This window comes from Rousettus aegyptiacus, unplaced genomic scaffold (assembly GCF_014176215.1).
Source record: "Rousettus aegyptiacus isolate mRouAeg1 unplaced genomic scaffold, mRouAeg1.p scaffold_m13_p_10, whole genome shotgun sequence".
Classification (NCBI taxonomy): Eukaryota; Metazoa; Chordata; class Mammalia; order Chiroptera; family Pteropodidae; genus Rousettus; species Rousettus aegyptiacus.
In genome coordinates this window covers 53,069,175-53,084,312 of record NW_023416285.1, presented here as the reverse complement: position 1 = coordinate 53,084,312, position 15,138 = coordinate 53,069,175, and the positions used below count along the sequence as shown (strand labels likewise).

At 37.8% G+C, this 15,138-nt stretch overlaps 1 protein-coding gene across 13 annotated transcripts in view; it reads left to right on the top strand.

Moving 5' to 3' along the window:
* The first annotated feature begins 5,817 nt into the window (after window positions 1–5,817).
* The window catches only part of RUFY3 (RUN and FYVE domain containing 3), a 65,313-nt gene continuing 55,992 nt past the window's right edge, over window positions 5,818–15,138 (top strand). For all 13 annotated transcript variants that reach the window (XR_001595353.2, XR_004953108.1, XR_001595355.2 and 10 more), the window contains exon 1: window positions 5,818–6,328. Coding sequence is in view for 10 of the 13 variants with exons in the window: in XM_016132924.2 (XP_015988410.2) it covers window positions 5,986–6,328 (343 nt within the window). In the remaining 3 variants the exon portion in view is untranslated. The remainder of the gene's footprint in view (window positions 6,329–15,138) is intronic.

The window sequence follows — 15,138 nt, the reverse complement described above, 5'->3', positions numbered from 1 at the left end:
TGAACACGTACCACTGTCTGAACAGTAGATGATCCCCCCAAAATGTACAATTCAACTAGAGTTCCAAATCATTCAAACTGAATATTGCTTCAGGCAATAAATGAGAGTTTTTAAAATTCGGATTTTCTTTTAAAAACATTTGTATTTTGCTATTGAAACACAGAAACCGTATACAAAATTTACCACCACCCAAAACAAATGGTAACGTATTTTAAATTTTGCTTAGTTATTTTCTCATATTTCGTATTTTCTAATGTAACTTGAGCTCTGTATTCCAGGATAATGTTTGATTATTTTAGCTATTCATTTTTGAAGAAAAACAATGATGTTTTTACATTTGCTGCAAAGTGAAGCTTTAAATGATAGTAAATATTAAGGATCAACATTTTTAAAACTATAAACAAAACAAAAAAACCTAAACTAATGAAATGTTCTGCCTTAAGAGAAACAATAAAGGAGCTTGACCTCTGGAGCTACACTGAGTTTTAAATCTCAGTTTTACCATTTACAATGTGTATTCGGTCTACTTAACCTTTCCATGTCCCAATTTCCTCATATTGAATAATACATGACTGTTAAAGCCATTTAGTTAAATCATATATTTACGACAGCACCTGACAGGTAGTAAGTGCTTACTATTAGTTATTAATAATCTATTTTTTTAAAGACTAATTCAAACTCCACTTGAGTTAATTTTCTCCTTCGTTTTATCATAATGGTTCTTAAACCAGAATGCCTAAGGATCATTTGGTAAGTTTAAAATGCAGATTCCCATGCCCTCCAGTTTCTGATTTAACTTGCCTGATGTCAACCCAAATGTGTGTATTTTAACAAGTGCCTGAAATGATGCTGATTCAGGTGGTCTGTAGAAAACACTCTGGAAACACTACGCTGGGCACACTGAATTTTAGATTTCTCTTAGCTAATAGTAACAGACATAATGAATGAAATTAATTACAAGAATGTAATTAATTTGTAGTGGCATTACTATGCAACTACAAAACTTCAAGGGGAGCCCCATGAGACTTGAAAGCAGTGGACCTTCCCTCTTGCTTCCCCACCCCCACCCCACCGCCAGATAACATGCCTAATCACATTTTACGTACCACATGAGTGGGGTCCTGGACTCTGACGCCCGGAGTCCTTGGACCTTAGGAAACCTAACCTTATAGTAGAGGACTGTTCTTTTACCCTTAAGCATTGGTTGACATATACTAGGAGATCATCTTACCTTCAGTGGGCGATGGAGTTATTCAAAGTAAGTAGATGACTTAACAATTTTATTAGCACCTAGAATTTTTTAATGTTTATTAAGTGAGCTCTTTTAGACATGTTTCTAATTATATCATGCTTGAACATACACAAAAAGAGAAATCAAGACCAAAATTATTTCTTAATTTTAAGTCCAATTTTTCTGAATCACTTCTATCTAGGGGTCTCGGCCATAGAATTAAAGAATTTTCATAGGATTTTAGAAAGAGGAAAGGGGTTTTTAACAAAAAGGAGGGTGGCTGAGAACAACTAGAGTTAAAAATCAGTTGTGTGTTGTAAAAGGAAACTCAAAAAGATACCAACTTTGAGAGTAGATATATTGATAGCAGAGAAAGACACGTTGCAGTGAGAGGCATTTACTGCTTAGGATGCTATAGGACCTCAAAAGAGGCAGGTACTCAGTATGAGGAGGGCAGAGATCTGAGTAGAATCCTCTGATGTGGCAATATGAGGAAGGCCAAACCTTAATGTTATCCAGAGGCAGCAAGAGTGTGAGGCAAAGTAGAAAGATAATATTGGAAAGGAAAGATGGAGAGGAGTTAGATCATTAAAGACCTTAAGGAGCTTAGATTATATCCTAGATATGGAGAAGCCAACAAAGGTGTTTAAGTGTGACATAACTAGATCAATCCAGAAAAATATCTCTAGCTGCTGTATAGCAATAGAATTGGAATAGATGAAAACTAGAAGCAAGAAAATCAGCTAGGAGTCCTCTGTACTACTGCAGGGAAGAAAAGATGAAGATTTCAATTAAAGCAGAGAGAACAAATTAAGGGACAGATTCGAGAGGAATTTAGAAGAGAACTGAAAAAGCACATGTGAATTGAAAGAATTGTAGATAAAGTGCTAGAGGGTCAGTAAAAGCAAACCAAATAATTTCAGCAACTCTTATTAAGATATTAAAACTCTAAAAAGACAAAATATAAGTTCATCTAGAGTAGGAATTCTGTTTCTCTACAGTATATACGAGGAACACAATTTCACTGTTAGCAGACCTTCATAAAAAAGATTTATCAAACAATAAAAATAGTCCTTCAACATGTCTTATCATTTTTTACTATAAAGTTAACACATTCATTATAGACTACTTGCAAATACAGAAAAATGGAAAAATACATCCATATTTCTGCCACCTGAAGAAAACTGCCATTGTTTGATCTAGACTAAATATATTGTTTAAGATAATATTACTTAAGAGTACACGGTACTTTTAAGAGTATTACATTGAGAGGTGCTTATATTTCTTTAGAGTATTATAGATAAACATAAAAAGGAGTTATATATTGGCTAAGAATTTCTGTAATTTGTTTGGAAAAATAAGTCAATAACAGTTATCAAAACATAGTAATTCAAAAGAACCATGGACTCTTACAAGAGCTTTCACAGTGAAGCTTTATATTATCTAATTAGCGTAACTGAATTTCTGCATTTATTAAAATCAGAAGTTTAACATAAATTCTCAAATTGTCTTGTTTTCAAGTAAGACTTTTCCTAAGTACTGCACAATGAAAAAAGCCATTATTTTAGAAACATAAAACCCACATAGTGTACTGGAAGAATATCAGGCCTTTCCAAGTGGTAGCTTTTCTCTGATCACAGCTCTAAGAAGCTTAAAGTTACTTCCATGACATTGATCTCTTAAAACATTTTGTAATATAGTCTGAGTGTCCCTCCTTAAGACCACCAGTTTCTATAAACCAAACATGGCTAAAAAAAATAAAAATGCAGATAAAGTTGAAAAGCACCTCTTACTTTATTTCACAAGAAAACTAACAGAAATTGATTCTTACAGTAACTTGGATTTTGTCACTTTAAGACAGTATAGGAACACGCTATGCATTTTCAAGAAGGAGCAACAAGTTTAGACTTGTTTTTTATAATCTTGGCTTCCCTAAATGTGTGTAGCAGCTGAATCAGCCCTTTATGTCACTAGAGCTTATGGAGAGCCATGATTATATTGATCCAAAAGCTAAAAGTATAAGAAACTAGAAACTTGGAGTACCATCCACCTTTACAGAAAATGCCTATAAATAGCCTTGCCTGTAAAATTTACAGGACTCATATTTCAGCTGATTTTCTATATTTATGACACTGCCATTTAGTGATAAAGTATAAATAGAACAGTTTTTAAAAGTAAAGAGGCATAAACAACAACGACAACAGTACCCTGCAAGATTCCAAGCATGTCAATGTTTCTAATACCTATAGGTATCCTGGCTCACTAGAAAGGAGAAAGCCAGTAATTTAGACGATAGCATTTCATACTTTAACTTGGTGACTCCTTTGGCTTATTGGGGTTTCCCAAGAGTGATTTGTGAGGACTCTGCTCTCTTTTCTTTTATCTGCAATGACATGTGTATATTCTTGTGAAATTCTTTACTGAAACATTGTGAAACATCTCTGTGAAGGAACCTGGCAAGAATATGATTTTTTGAAATTTCTGCATGCAAAACAAAGTAAAAGATCCAGTTAAGGGAGGGTGTTAAAAACATATAACATAGGATTGGGAAACTGGGTGAAAAAGGTTCAGGGATTAAGAAGTACAAATTGGCAGTTACATAATAAACACAGGGGTGTAAAGTACAGCATAGGGAATATAGTCAATAATATTCTAATAACTGTAGGTGGATACTAGACTTATCAGGATGGATCACCTCATAAGTTATATAAATATCTAATCATTATGATGTATGCTTGAAAGTAATATAATATTGAATATCAACTGTAATTGAAAAAAATTTAAAGAAAATTTAAAATGAGAAAATTGGTGCAGATAACAAGCTTTTAGAACAAATTGTGGATTTTATGTCAGGTTCAACAACTGAAATCTTTCTTTAACTGTACTTATGTCTGAGGGCTAAAATAAAATGTGAACAGTTCCCTACAGACAAAACAAACAAATGAAAATATAATACTTCTGGAATCTTTTAGTTTTTCTCTTCAAGGTATTATACAGTTTGCAATTCCTAAAAAGTGAAATTTATTTGTTTTTATAAAGACCCTCACCCTCACCAACACTGAAAAGGCCAAATAATAAAAACTTCCAAAATTCTGAAGATATGATGAAAAGGCTTTCCCCCCCCCTCAATTGAATGCTTTTTTATTATAAGTTATGTGCTGTTTTGCCAAAATGATAAATTGTAGCTAGTAATAATTATTTTACCCTATACCGGACCCTGTTTTAAAGGCTTTACTTTTATTAATCTAACCCTCACAACATCCCTATGAGTTAAGTAATATGATCATATTTACAGAAGAGGAATCTAGGCTCAGAGGACAAATAACTTAGGTAGTGGGGCTGGGATTTACAGGTAAGGGAAATGCCAGAAAGTGAAAAGCTACCAAGGAATTTTCTGACTGCTTGAAATTAGCTTGTAAACATCTCCTTTTAAAATATTTCTTGTTTAAAGAAAAGATTTGGTGAAAGACAGTATTAGAAATCTCATGGAAATTTCTTGTAGTAAATTTCTATATTTAGTAATGTAGAAAATCAAGACTGATTTTCAGAGAGTAGTAACAGTAAAAAGGCTTACTTCCTTTCACCGAAGTATAACTTCCTTTACAGAGGGAAAGACCAGAGAAAGACGGAAAAGCAAGCAGGTGGGCAAAATGTTACACAACAGTGATTTTTAATCACGAGTCAAAATGGACTCTATGCCAGCATTTTGCAGCACGAACAAAAAGCTAATCAGCTAGGAACTATGGGCACGTTCTCGGAATCCACCGTAAGGAATAATTACAGTAACTAGAAATTATCTTTATCAGAGAAAGAAATGTTTGCTTATGGGAATTACTGTGTCAGTAATCATTGAAATATTCAAAATAAGGCAACAGAGGCCAATTATCAGCGAGACAAAGGAAATATGAAAGTGAAAACTGTCGACTTGTAATAGGCACTTGTCACATAAATTCTAAGCCGCTAGACTTAAAATGCACCTCTGCGCATCCGGAACACTGGAGAACCTGGGAGTTAAAGTCAAAGCAAATTCAAGATTTCTATATAGCGCACACGATAGAGAACAAAAAGAGGTGGTGGGAGGAAGACGCCTACCTCTAGTATCTCACATAAAAGGCTCTCGAATCAAAACCATGAATCAATGGTTAAAGTTCTAGTGTGTGAACGGCAAATGGTAGAGTTTAATACCCGGGGTAGGAGGGAGTTCCCTTTTTAAAATTAGCTTTCGCCTCTTCAGCGCAGATATTTGCGTCTCGGTGCTACGGATGAAGTTAGGCGACTACACACAAAACGCCACTACATCATTTCGCCAGGTCGCCCACCTTTCAAGCACGAAGGTCGGGAGGGGGGGGGTGCGGACACCTGACCGCTAACGAGGGCCTTGCCGGGGGCGGGTAAGGACACGGCGCTGACTCTTCCCGGAGTCCGCAGGGAGGTCTGCGCCGCCGGGGAAAGCGGAAGGTGGGACGTGGGAAGAGGACACCGCCCCCTAGGGGAGCAGCGCCGCCTGCTGGGGGCCGGCGCGGGAGGGGCAGTCGGGAGGAGGCGGCCGGTAACGAGGCGCGCCGTCGGGCGGGGCTGTGCCTCGGGCTGGCTCGGACCCCGGCGGGGCGGGCCGTAGACAGAGCAGCGGAGCCCAGACGCCGGCCCGGGGCCAAGAAGAAAGGTGGCGGCGCGGACAGGACGGGGCTGCGGCTCCCCGCCGTGACTCCGCTCCCCCGCCCGAGTCGGAGGCGGTGGCGTAGAAAAGAGCGAGCATGGCTGAGACCTCGCCGCCGCCCACCGCCGGCGCGGAAAGTTGTAGCGAGGAGCCGGCGGGGGGCGGGGAGCAGCCGCTGGAGGAGCCGCGCCGCGCTCGGGCCGGGGACGCGGACCGAGAGGGTGACGTGGGGCCGCCGGTGGCCTCCCCCGGCGGGCAGTCGGAGCCGGACTCGCCGGTGGCCGCCCCCTTCTTTCTGCTGTACCCAGGCGATGGAGGCGCCGGCTTCGCAGCGCGCCCGCCGCCGCAGCAGCAGCGCGCCTGGAGGACCCCGCCGTCGCCGGGCTCCCCGCTGCCTTTCCTGCTGCTGAGCTACCCGAGCGGCGGCGGCGGCAAGCACCGTGAGTGGCGGCGGGGAACGGGGGGCGGCGGCGGGCAAGGGCCGGCCCGGGCCCGCGGGGCTCCGCCTCCCTCTGGGTCCCGGAGTGCGGCGCCGGCTGGAGGGGAGTGGGGGCGCTGGGGAAGCCCCTGTCCCGGGACGCAGGGGGCGGCCACCGTCCAGGCGCCGGGTTATCCACCGCCGAGTCTTCCCAGGCTACGGGCTCCCGTCCGTCCTCCCCTCCTCTCCCGGGCCAGGAGCACGTCCTCGCCAGCCTCTCTCGTGCTCTCCGGGTCCCAGACTAGGTCTCGGGCTGGGGGTAGCCTTCCCTGGAGGAGTCGAGGAGGGGGCGGCGCCCAGAGACTCGGCAGCCCAGCTGTCCCGCCTTCTGCGGGCTCCCGGCGCCGCGGCAGCCAAGTAGGTGTGGCTGCTGCGCCGCCGCCGGGGCGGCCTCAGTTGTACCTCTAAATTTTTTACGAGCGTTCATTCTACACCCATAAATATTATAGATCCGTCTCCCAAAATGGGAATAGAAATCAGAAACAGTGCGCGAGATGACGAGAAGGGAATGGGTGGCTTGGGAAGGGCACACCATTCAGGATTATATCTTTTGGCAGGAAGAGGCCTCCACCTTTTAAAACCACTGTCACGGGTGCCCTCTTAATGTTGCTGAGCCCACTTTGAGTTCTATCGGTCAACAAATGTTTATGACTACTTGTAACGAGCGGGGCCCTAGAATAGGTAGTGTGTATAAAAAGACTCTTAGAGGAGTGTTTTAAATCTGATTAAAAAAAAAATGTGTGTATATATATATATCAAGAAACCCTGACTTTGCCTTTTCTGCCCCTTGATCCAGCTCCTAGGGAAAGATTAACGTTAGTCGAATATTTCCTGTGTGTATCTGTTGTGGTTATCATAGTTAATCCTCACATCTCTGTGAGCCAAATATGATGCCACTTTTTCAGATGAGGAAACTGAGGATCAGTATAAGTAACCGGCTAAGAGGAGGAATGAAGTTGGCCCAGATTCCTTACCTACTAATCTCATACTCTTAAAGCAAATACCAAATACCAAGGGTCCAAAACTGATGGGATGTTTTCTTCTAGCTTAAGGTTAATTGAAATCAGCGAGAGCTGGTCCAATGTCACCTTTATTACTTTATTTCTTACTATTTATTACTTACCTAGAAGGAGGGCCAACACTGACAGTTGACTAAGAGTCTTAGTAAAACAATAATTTGTGCGTTGAAGTAGTCAGCATTAATTCCAAATGGGAATATCTAATCAAGGAAGAAATGAGTCCTTTTATAAGCAAGTAAGTAAAGATAAGAATATTCTCAACATTGCTTTTCATTTTCTAAGGAATCTGCTTTCTGCTTTGTTTTTTAAGTCAGTGTCTTTTTTCTCTTTAATTTTTTTTTCTGTATAATCTATTAACCACATCACTATAGAATGAAGAAGGCAGTCCTATTCTTCATAACTTTGTGTAACAGTTGTGGTACAAGGTTTGATGGAGAAGAATTTTTCAGCTGTTGGCCAATATCAGTTGTGGGGATTAATCTGAATTTCAATTAATTTTATTTGATTCCTTCCTCTTATTAAAGGTTGACACTTTTTAAAAGTAATGTTAGGAAATTATCAGGAATGGAAGATTTAAAGCTATAGTTCTAATAGTTCCTCATGGTCTTTATTTCTGGAATAGTTTATTGGTGTGAAAGTGCTCAGAAAACTACTGGGAAAATCCATGTGTCCCACTTCCACTTTCAAAGACCAGTCACTGAAGACATTTCATATTAGTAAAAGATCACTGATACATATTTTATTCAAATATAAAGTTGACTTAAAATAGTTCTTGTTTTAGACTGTGAGTTTTTATTTTTACCTTTTTTAAATATATACTTTAGAACCCACACATACTTGGCAAAAGAAATACTGTTTATTAATAAAAATATTTTCTTGTTACTGCCCTGCAGTCAATGCAATATCGCTTTCTGTATATCATGACATTGGTTCTCCTGCCTGTCCTTTTGAGCAACCTGAGACCAAACAGCTTTTAAAAGACCTCTCATTTCAATTACCAAGACAGTACATGGACTCAACCTCTACCTCCAATGAATATTTGCCTCAACACCCAGTTTTTTAACTCTCACTAATATTTGCTAAAAGCGTATAATTTAAAATAACTTTGAGAGACTATATAAAGGTAGTATTATCTTTTTATGTTAGAAATCTTAATTATAATCAGACTTTTAAAGTTAACCTTTATATTTGAGTTCAGAAGCTTTGCTTGAAATGGCACTGATGAAGATAGCAAAAATGTGTGCAGAAAAGGTAAACTTCATAGTTCATGATGTGTACTGTGTCAGTGTAAAATCCTGTAGGATATAGTGTCTATAAAGTATTCAGTGTTCTTAAATGCAATATGATAAAAGGCTTCTGATGTGCCTCATTGGGTTATGAATCTCTCTGAATCTTTGAGGACTGGTCATCTGCTAGTTTTGTGTTTCTAGCTTTTACTAGGTTCTACCATGCCATTTTTTTATGGATTTATAAAAATTGCAAATAACAAATGGATGTATTCTCATTTTTAGATGTTTTATAATGCACAAGTACATTGAGTACGAAGTTAACATTCCTCCCTGTGCGTCCTCATTCCCCCATCACCACCATTTATTACCAAAGGACAACACCTTTGAGTTTGGGGGGTTTTCTTTTAGAACTTTTGCATACATTCACACATATATATTCATATATAATGGGGCCTTTTCCCCCTTGGTGTATGACCTTCCACACCAATTTCTCATCAGCTGCACAAGGAACTACCTTCAGTCCACTGGACCTTTGAAAGGACTGGCAATGTTGCTATGACTGCTCACTTCTAAGTTGAATATACCTTAATAGTGAGTGCCTTTATTGAGCCCTGGAAAGTACAGAAAGTGAGGCTCCTAGAAGCATTGGAGTGTTTTTCACAGATGTACTTTAAGAATCCCTGATTTGGGGAAGGAGCTTTCTTATTTATATATAAACTCAGGAATGAGTGTTTAAAGGGCGAAAATCACTTCTATGTTGACAATTTCATACACAATATAAAAATATGTTTATATTATGTGTGCATATATATATGTGTAAATGTATATATCCATTGATTTTAGTTTATTTCCCATAGACATTTCTATTATCATGTGTTTGTGTATCTGTTTTTTCATTGTTCAGTAGTACTCTAGGAAACATTATGCCTGGTCAGGAGTTAAATACACAATAATCAGATCACCTGGTATATGCATTTTAAATTTTGAAAAGACAAAAATACTTTATTCTATTTTGTAAATATAGAGGCATCTGCCCAAAAGTGGGAGATCTGGGGGGAAGAGTCAAACCATCAGAACCTGAAAGTTTTGAGCATTCATCTTCATGCTAGTAGTTTTTAGAACAGCAGTTTTATTTGTGACTATTTTAAAGACAGTTTTTTGATATAATTAACATAGAGTAGTGTCACATTTACAATATTGTGATTCACAAATCACCCTTCAGCTCTTTTCCAACTGTGTTAAGAATGCAAAGAGCCACTTTCTGATCCATTAAATGCTGTTTTATCAAATGGCAGATATAAGGGCCCATAAAAAAAAAAGAAAAAACCCTCAGAAATGTAGCATCTTGAGTGTATAATTGTGGATTAGTGACTACAAGAGAACTGGAGTTTAGCTCTTAAGAGAATGAAAATGCAGGTGGATCCTTTCCACACACATCTAAAATGACCTGGAACATTCCAAGGTGCAAGGAGCTTGATCATGCTCCCAGTTCCTGCTTCACGACTGAACAGCCTGTCTGCTGCTTGCCTTACGGATTCAGCTTTTATCGCCACTGCTACTGAACTATCACAGTTTGTCTTCTCAGGAAATTTCTCCCTTCTCTTCTGCCTCCTTTCTTTTGTTTCACTTGCTCTTCTGTGCTACCATTATCAAAAAGTCAATCATACTTTTGATTGACAAAGCAACAATTTCGGAATGTTAGATGTAATCTTTGTCTTTGACTTTGTTTTGGCTGCTTCCCTGTTGATAGCTAAGTTCATTCTTTATAGACAAGAGTTTGCTTTTTTTCCTACTTCTGATCTTCATTCTGGTTACTAGGACATCCTAAAAGACTCTTCATTAGGTAACAAAAGTTTTACTGTAGGTATGTAACCCAAACAATTATGAATAAAGAATGTGACTAGTAAGACAATAATAGTATTTAGTGACTACCATTTATAGAATATTTTTGTGTCAGGCAAAGAGCTAAAAACTTCACATCTATCATTACTTACAAATTTTTTTATAGTTATAAGAGGTATTTCTTAAAATTTCCAATAGATACAAGAGCCAATACATAAAACCACTCAACAATGAAAGCTAAAGAAAAAATGAGAATTTCATATAGACTTCATATAAGTAGATGAATGCAACATTTGTTTTTCATAAAATACTTAATTCAGTGTCTCGAGTGACATCTAAAATATAAAATATAAAAATTCTGATAGAGCAGCCTTGGATTTAGAAGATTATATTCTGGAGATACAGACTGTGGTTTTAGGGATTGTCTTATCTCAAATTTTAGCACATCAGAATCACCTGGAGATCTTGTTAACACAGATTTCTGGCCCTATCACCAGAAGTATGTCTTTTGTTCGTTGCTTTTATCGAGGTATAATTGACATATAACATTAGTTTCTGGTGTACAATTTTTTTAACTGAAAGACAGGAATTGAATTCATATTCCTGAATAGTCTGACTCCAAAATTCATGTTCTTTAATCACTGTATGCTCCCTTACCAAGCCATAAAGAAACCAGTTTGTGTAAAGGGCAATAAAGGTTGCTGGATGAGAGAACAGAGGAAAGGTGGCAAAAAAAAAAAAAAAAAAAAAAAAAAGGCAGCTTTTTGGACTAAAATAATAGTTTTGGCCTCAAAACATACTCACCTGACTGTATTCTCTTGTGTCTTTTCCCTTTTTTGACGTATAACAGAAATCTGTGTTAAAGAGAATTATCAAGAAGCTAAGAGAACATATTTCTCTAGTGTAGGTTATAGGTACTAAAAAGTCTACAAGGGTGATAATAAATGTGTCAGAATTAGCTGGATAAAATAATATTTCTTTATTGGCTAGTATTTTAAAAAATTCCTTAAGTAATTAAAAAGAGTTGCTTAAAAATGCTTCCCCTTTGTCATTGCACTGTAGGTTACCTGTAGCCATCATGAATAAAACTAGCATCTCATTTTAAAGAATTTTATGGTTCATCACAATGGTTACATTTCTACCCAAACCTTATTAAGATCGATACTTCTTCCTATAGTGCAAAGTGGCTTGAGTATGAACTTTCAAGTCTTATTTTAGGAAGTAAGTAATGCACCATAAGCATTAAGGAATCAGCTTAAAAGTATGTGAAAAGAAATGTTTTTAGTTACATAGCAGTGGTATTTGAGAGGGTGAATATCAATATGGTCATGTGCTGTACTGTAGTTATATTCAAATAATTGTGAAAAGTTCATGGTCTTCCTTAAACATATCAGGAGTTGAGGACTTTTGGCCAACATGGCATTCCTTTTCGAGGAGCCCATCTTAGTAATTGTCTTGTTAATATACTTGCTCTATATTAAATGGACATGACCCTCAGAGTGTCAGAGAGAGTGGCATGGAGGGTGAGGCAGAGGTGGGAAAGTTTGAAACCTCGTAATCATAGAAAAGGAGAAATGACAGGCTGTGACTGCAAAAGGCAGTTAGAAAACAAGTTGTTTCAGCATATTGGCTTAGAATATGGTTCCTCTAACTTTAGAATCTGTTTAGGGACTCTCCACAGATATGTATATGCTTCCGTATCCTTTTTATGAATTTAGGAAATTTGGTCACCTGATGTGAATACTGGTAAAATCCTGACCTACCTCTTCTTCCTTCCTCAATGCCTGAGAGGTGCCCCAGCATACCCTATGCTCACATCCCCTTTTACTTAACTCTGCTTCAGTCCCATGGGCATTCATCATTACTGATTTTAATTTCACGTGATGATAGGGTTTTTGCTTTTTGTTTTTTTCTTTTCTAGAACTCTCGAATACAAAGCATTTATTATAAAGATGACAATGCTGACTTTACTGACTGCTTACTTTATGCCAAGCACCATGCAAAGCATTTTACTTACATTGCTTCGTTTAACTATTAAGTAGTTAATATTATCCCATTTTGTCAGCGAAGAAACAGGCACAGAAGTAATTTGCCAAGGTGACTCAGCTTCTTATTGGTGGATCTAAGATTCACTGTGGGCATTCTGACCCCAGAGTCCACATGCTCTCAGCCTGCTTTATCATCTCCCATAAGTGGAATCATGTCCTAAATTGGAGGCTTCTTTTCTGGCAGCAGCAGCCCTTCTAGTTCCTTGTTCTACTCAGTAAAACCCTGTTTACTAAGAATGAATGAATCAATGAATGTGAAATTCAAGTCACCAATTTGATAGAGAAAATTATATATATATTTACATATATATCCATATATATATATATATATATATATCACTGAATAGCCATCTGTGTGACAAGGTCTTAGGAATTTCTAAAACACCTGTTATTGTCTTTTTTTTTTTTTTGTCTATTCTCTTGTTCTTTCTTCATGTGTCCCTAGAGGCTAACACATAGTAGATGCCCTACACGTGTTACATGAATGACTTTGTTAGGTACAAATGAATAAAACCTGTGTTAGACTGACCTGTTTGTATTAAGGTAGGAGTTATTTCTAGTCTTATTCTGGTTTTAACAAATAAAAAAGATTACGCATTGTAATACTCCCGGCAGTGGTGGTTTCTAACAAAATAATAACTCAGCTTATCAGGTATAATTATTTTATAATACAAGCATTTTTGGTTAATAGCTACAAAGTAGTACTGAGTCAGCCAAGTATATAAACCTAAAATTATAGAAATATAAGCATCAGAAGTAAACACAATAGATTTTTATCTGAAAGAGGGAAGGAAGTGAAAGGAGAGAAGTGAGAGAGAGGACTGGAGCATGTGAAAAAAATCATGATTGTTCCACTGAATAATTTTATAATTTAGCAAAACATCTGGGCTTTCCACCAATGTTATCATGGCAGTAATTTATCAAGGAAACTTTTGTGCTAATAGCAGTTAGTAAAATTAGAGGAGGGAGGATAAGGTTTTTCTTCTTAAATTTTAAAACCATGATCCAGGAAGCTTTGGGAAACAACTCGTGAGGTTTATAAACTAAATTTAGTTGCACAAGTCAACAAATTTTAAGAAGTGCCATCATGTGCAGAATAGGAACTGGGTAATAGGAGATATCTTACTATAAAAGAAATAAGTGAAATAGTCTCTTACCCTTGAACCTGTTAGACATACCTATAAGAGATCTATCTCTGAAAAGTAAATATATTATTTAAAATGAAAAAATTAGACATAACCCAAATGCTCGCCAGCATGAAAATGGGTCAGAAAATTATTTATACGTACAATGGAATATTATCTTATAGCAGCCAAAAAGATAACTACAGCTGCACACTACAATGTGGATGAATCTTTGAAAACACAATATTGAGTGAAAGGCCTAGAAAGTTATAAACAGTATGAAACCCTTTCTATACAGTTTAAAAATAAAACTGAAGCTATATGTATTGTTTAGGCACCTGTATATTTGTAATAATATTTTTAAAATAAGGTAACAATGGACATGGTTCCACAGTGTACTGGTTAGCATGTCTGCTTCACACGCAGAAGGACCTGGGTTCATGCCCCAGTGGAGCCATGGTCTATGGTCTACGGCCATGCCATCCTGAAAGAGCCTGATGTCTGATCTCAGAAGCTAAGCAGGGTCAGACCTGTTTAGTACTTGGATGGGAGACCTGTTTAGTACTTGGATGGGAGACCACTTAGGAAGACCAGGTGCAGTAGGCATAAATAATAATAATAAATAATTTTAAAAAATTAAAAAGGTAACAATTTAGACCAAATTCAGAAGTGGTTGCATAGCAGGAGAAAGATCCATGCTGGGTTCCCAGTTTCTCAGAAAGTGCCCACTTATTAAAAACGTGAACTAAAAAAAAAAGAAACAAACTAAAATGAAAAATAAAAATAACTAAATATATAAGAGTGATTATGTGGAATGTATGATTTATGAAGCAGTGTAAAGTGTGAAAGCTCATTTAAAAAGTTACCTCTTCTTCAGATCTAAAATTTGTTGAAATTCATGTTTAGGAACTTTCATGAGGACCTCGGCTGTGTTTTTTTTGTTTTGTTGCTTTATATTTTACCTGAGTAAAATGTAATCACTGGCGTGTAAAGTGTTGAAGTTGCAAAGTAGAGAAGAAAACACAGACATTAGGGCATCTAGGCAGAAGCAGCTTGAAATCCCAGATCCGCCACCCGCTAATTGTGTGATCTTCCACCAGTCACTGCTTTTACTTTGGTTTCCTAATAGATAAAGAGAGGATATCAGTACGTACTTTGCAGGATTCTTGTGAAGATTTGATGTGGTATTTATAAAGTATCTAACAGAAAATAGAAATTCAATAAGTGATAGCTACCTTAAGTAATAATTTTTGCACATCGTATAGCAAACAGGGATATTGGACATAACAAATCAGCCAGTTGTCTTATAATAGTAATTGAGTAAATATGCTTTAAAAGGAATGTAGCTTCTACTTTGAAATGCGACTCTCCTTTGCTTTGAATCAATCATAATGTGGAAAATTGGGGCTGTATAAGCAACTAGAACATAGTGTTATCTATGTCAGATCACATTTTGGATTTGAACTTCACATAGGCTTATCAGTTCTGTTTTAGAGCCACAGACTGTATC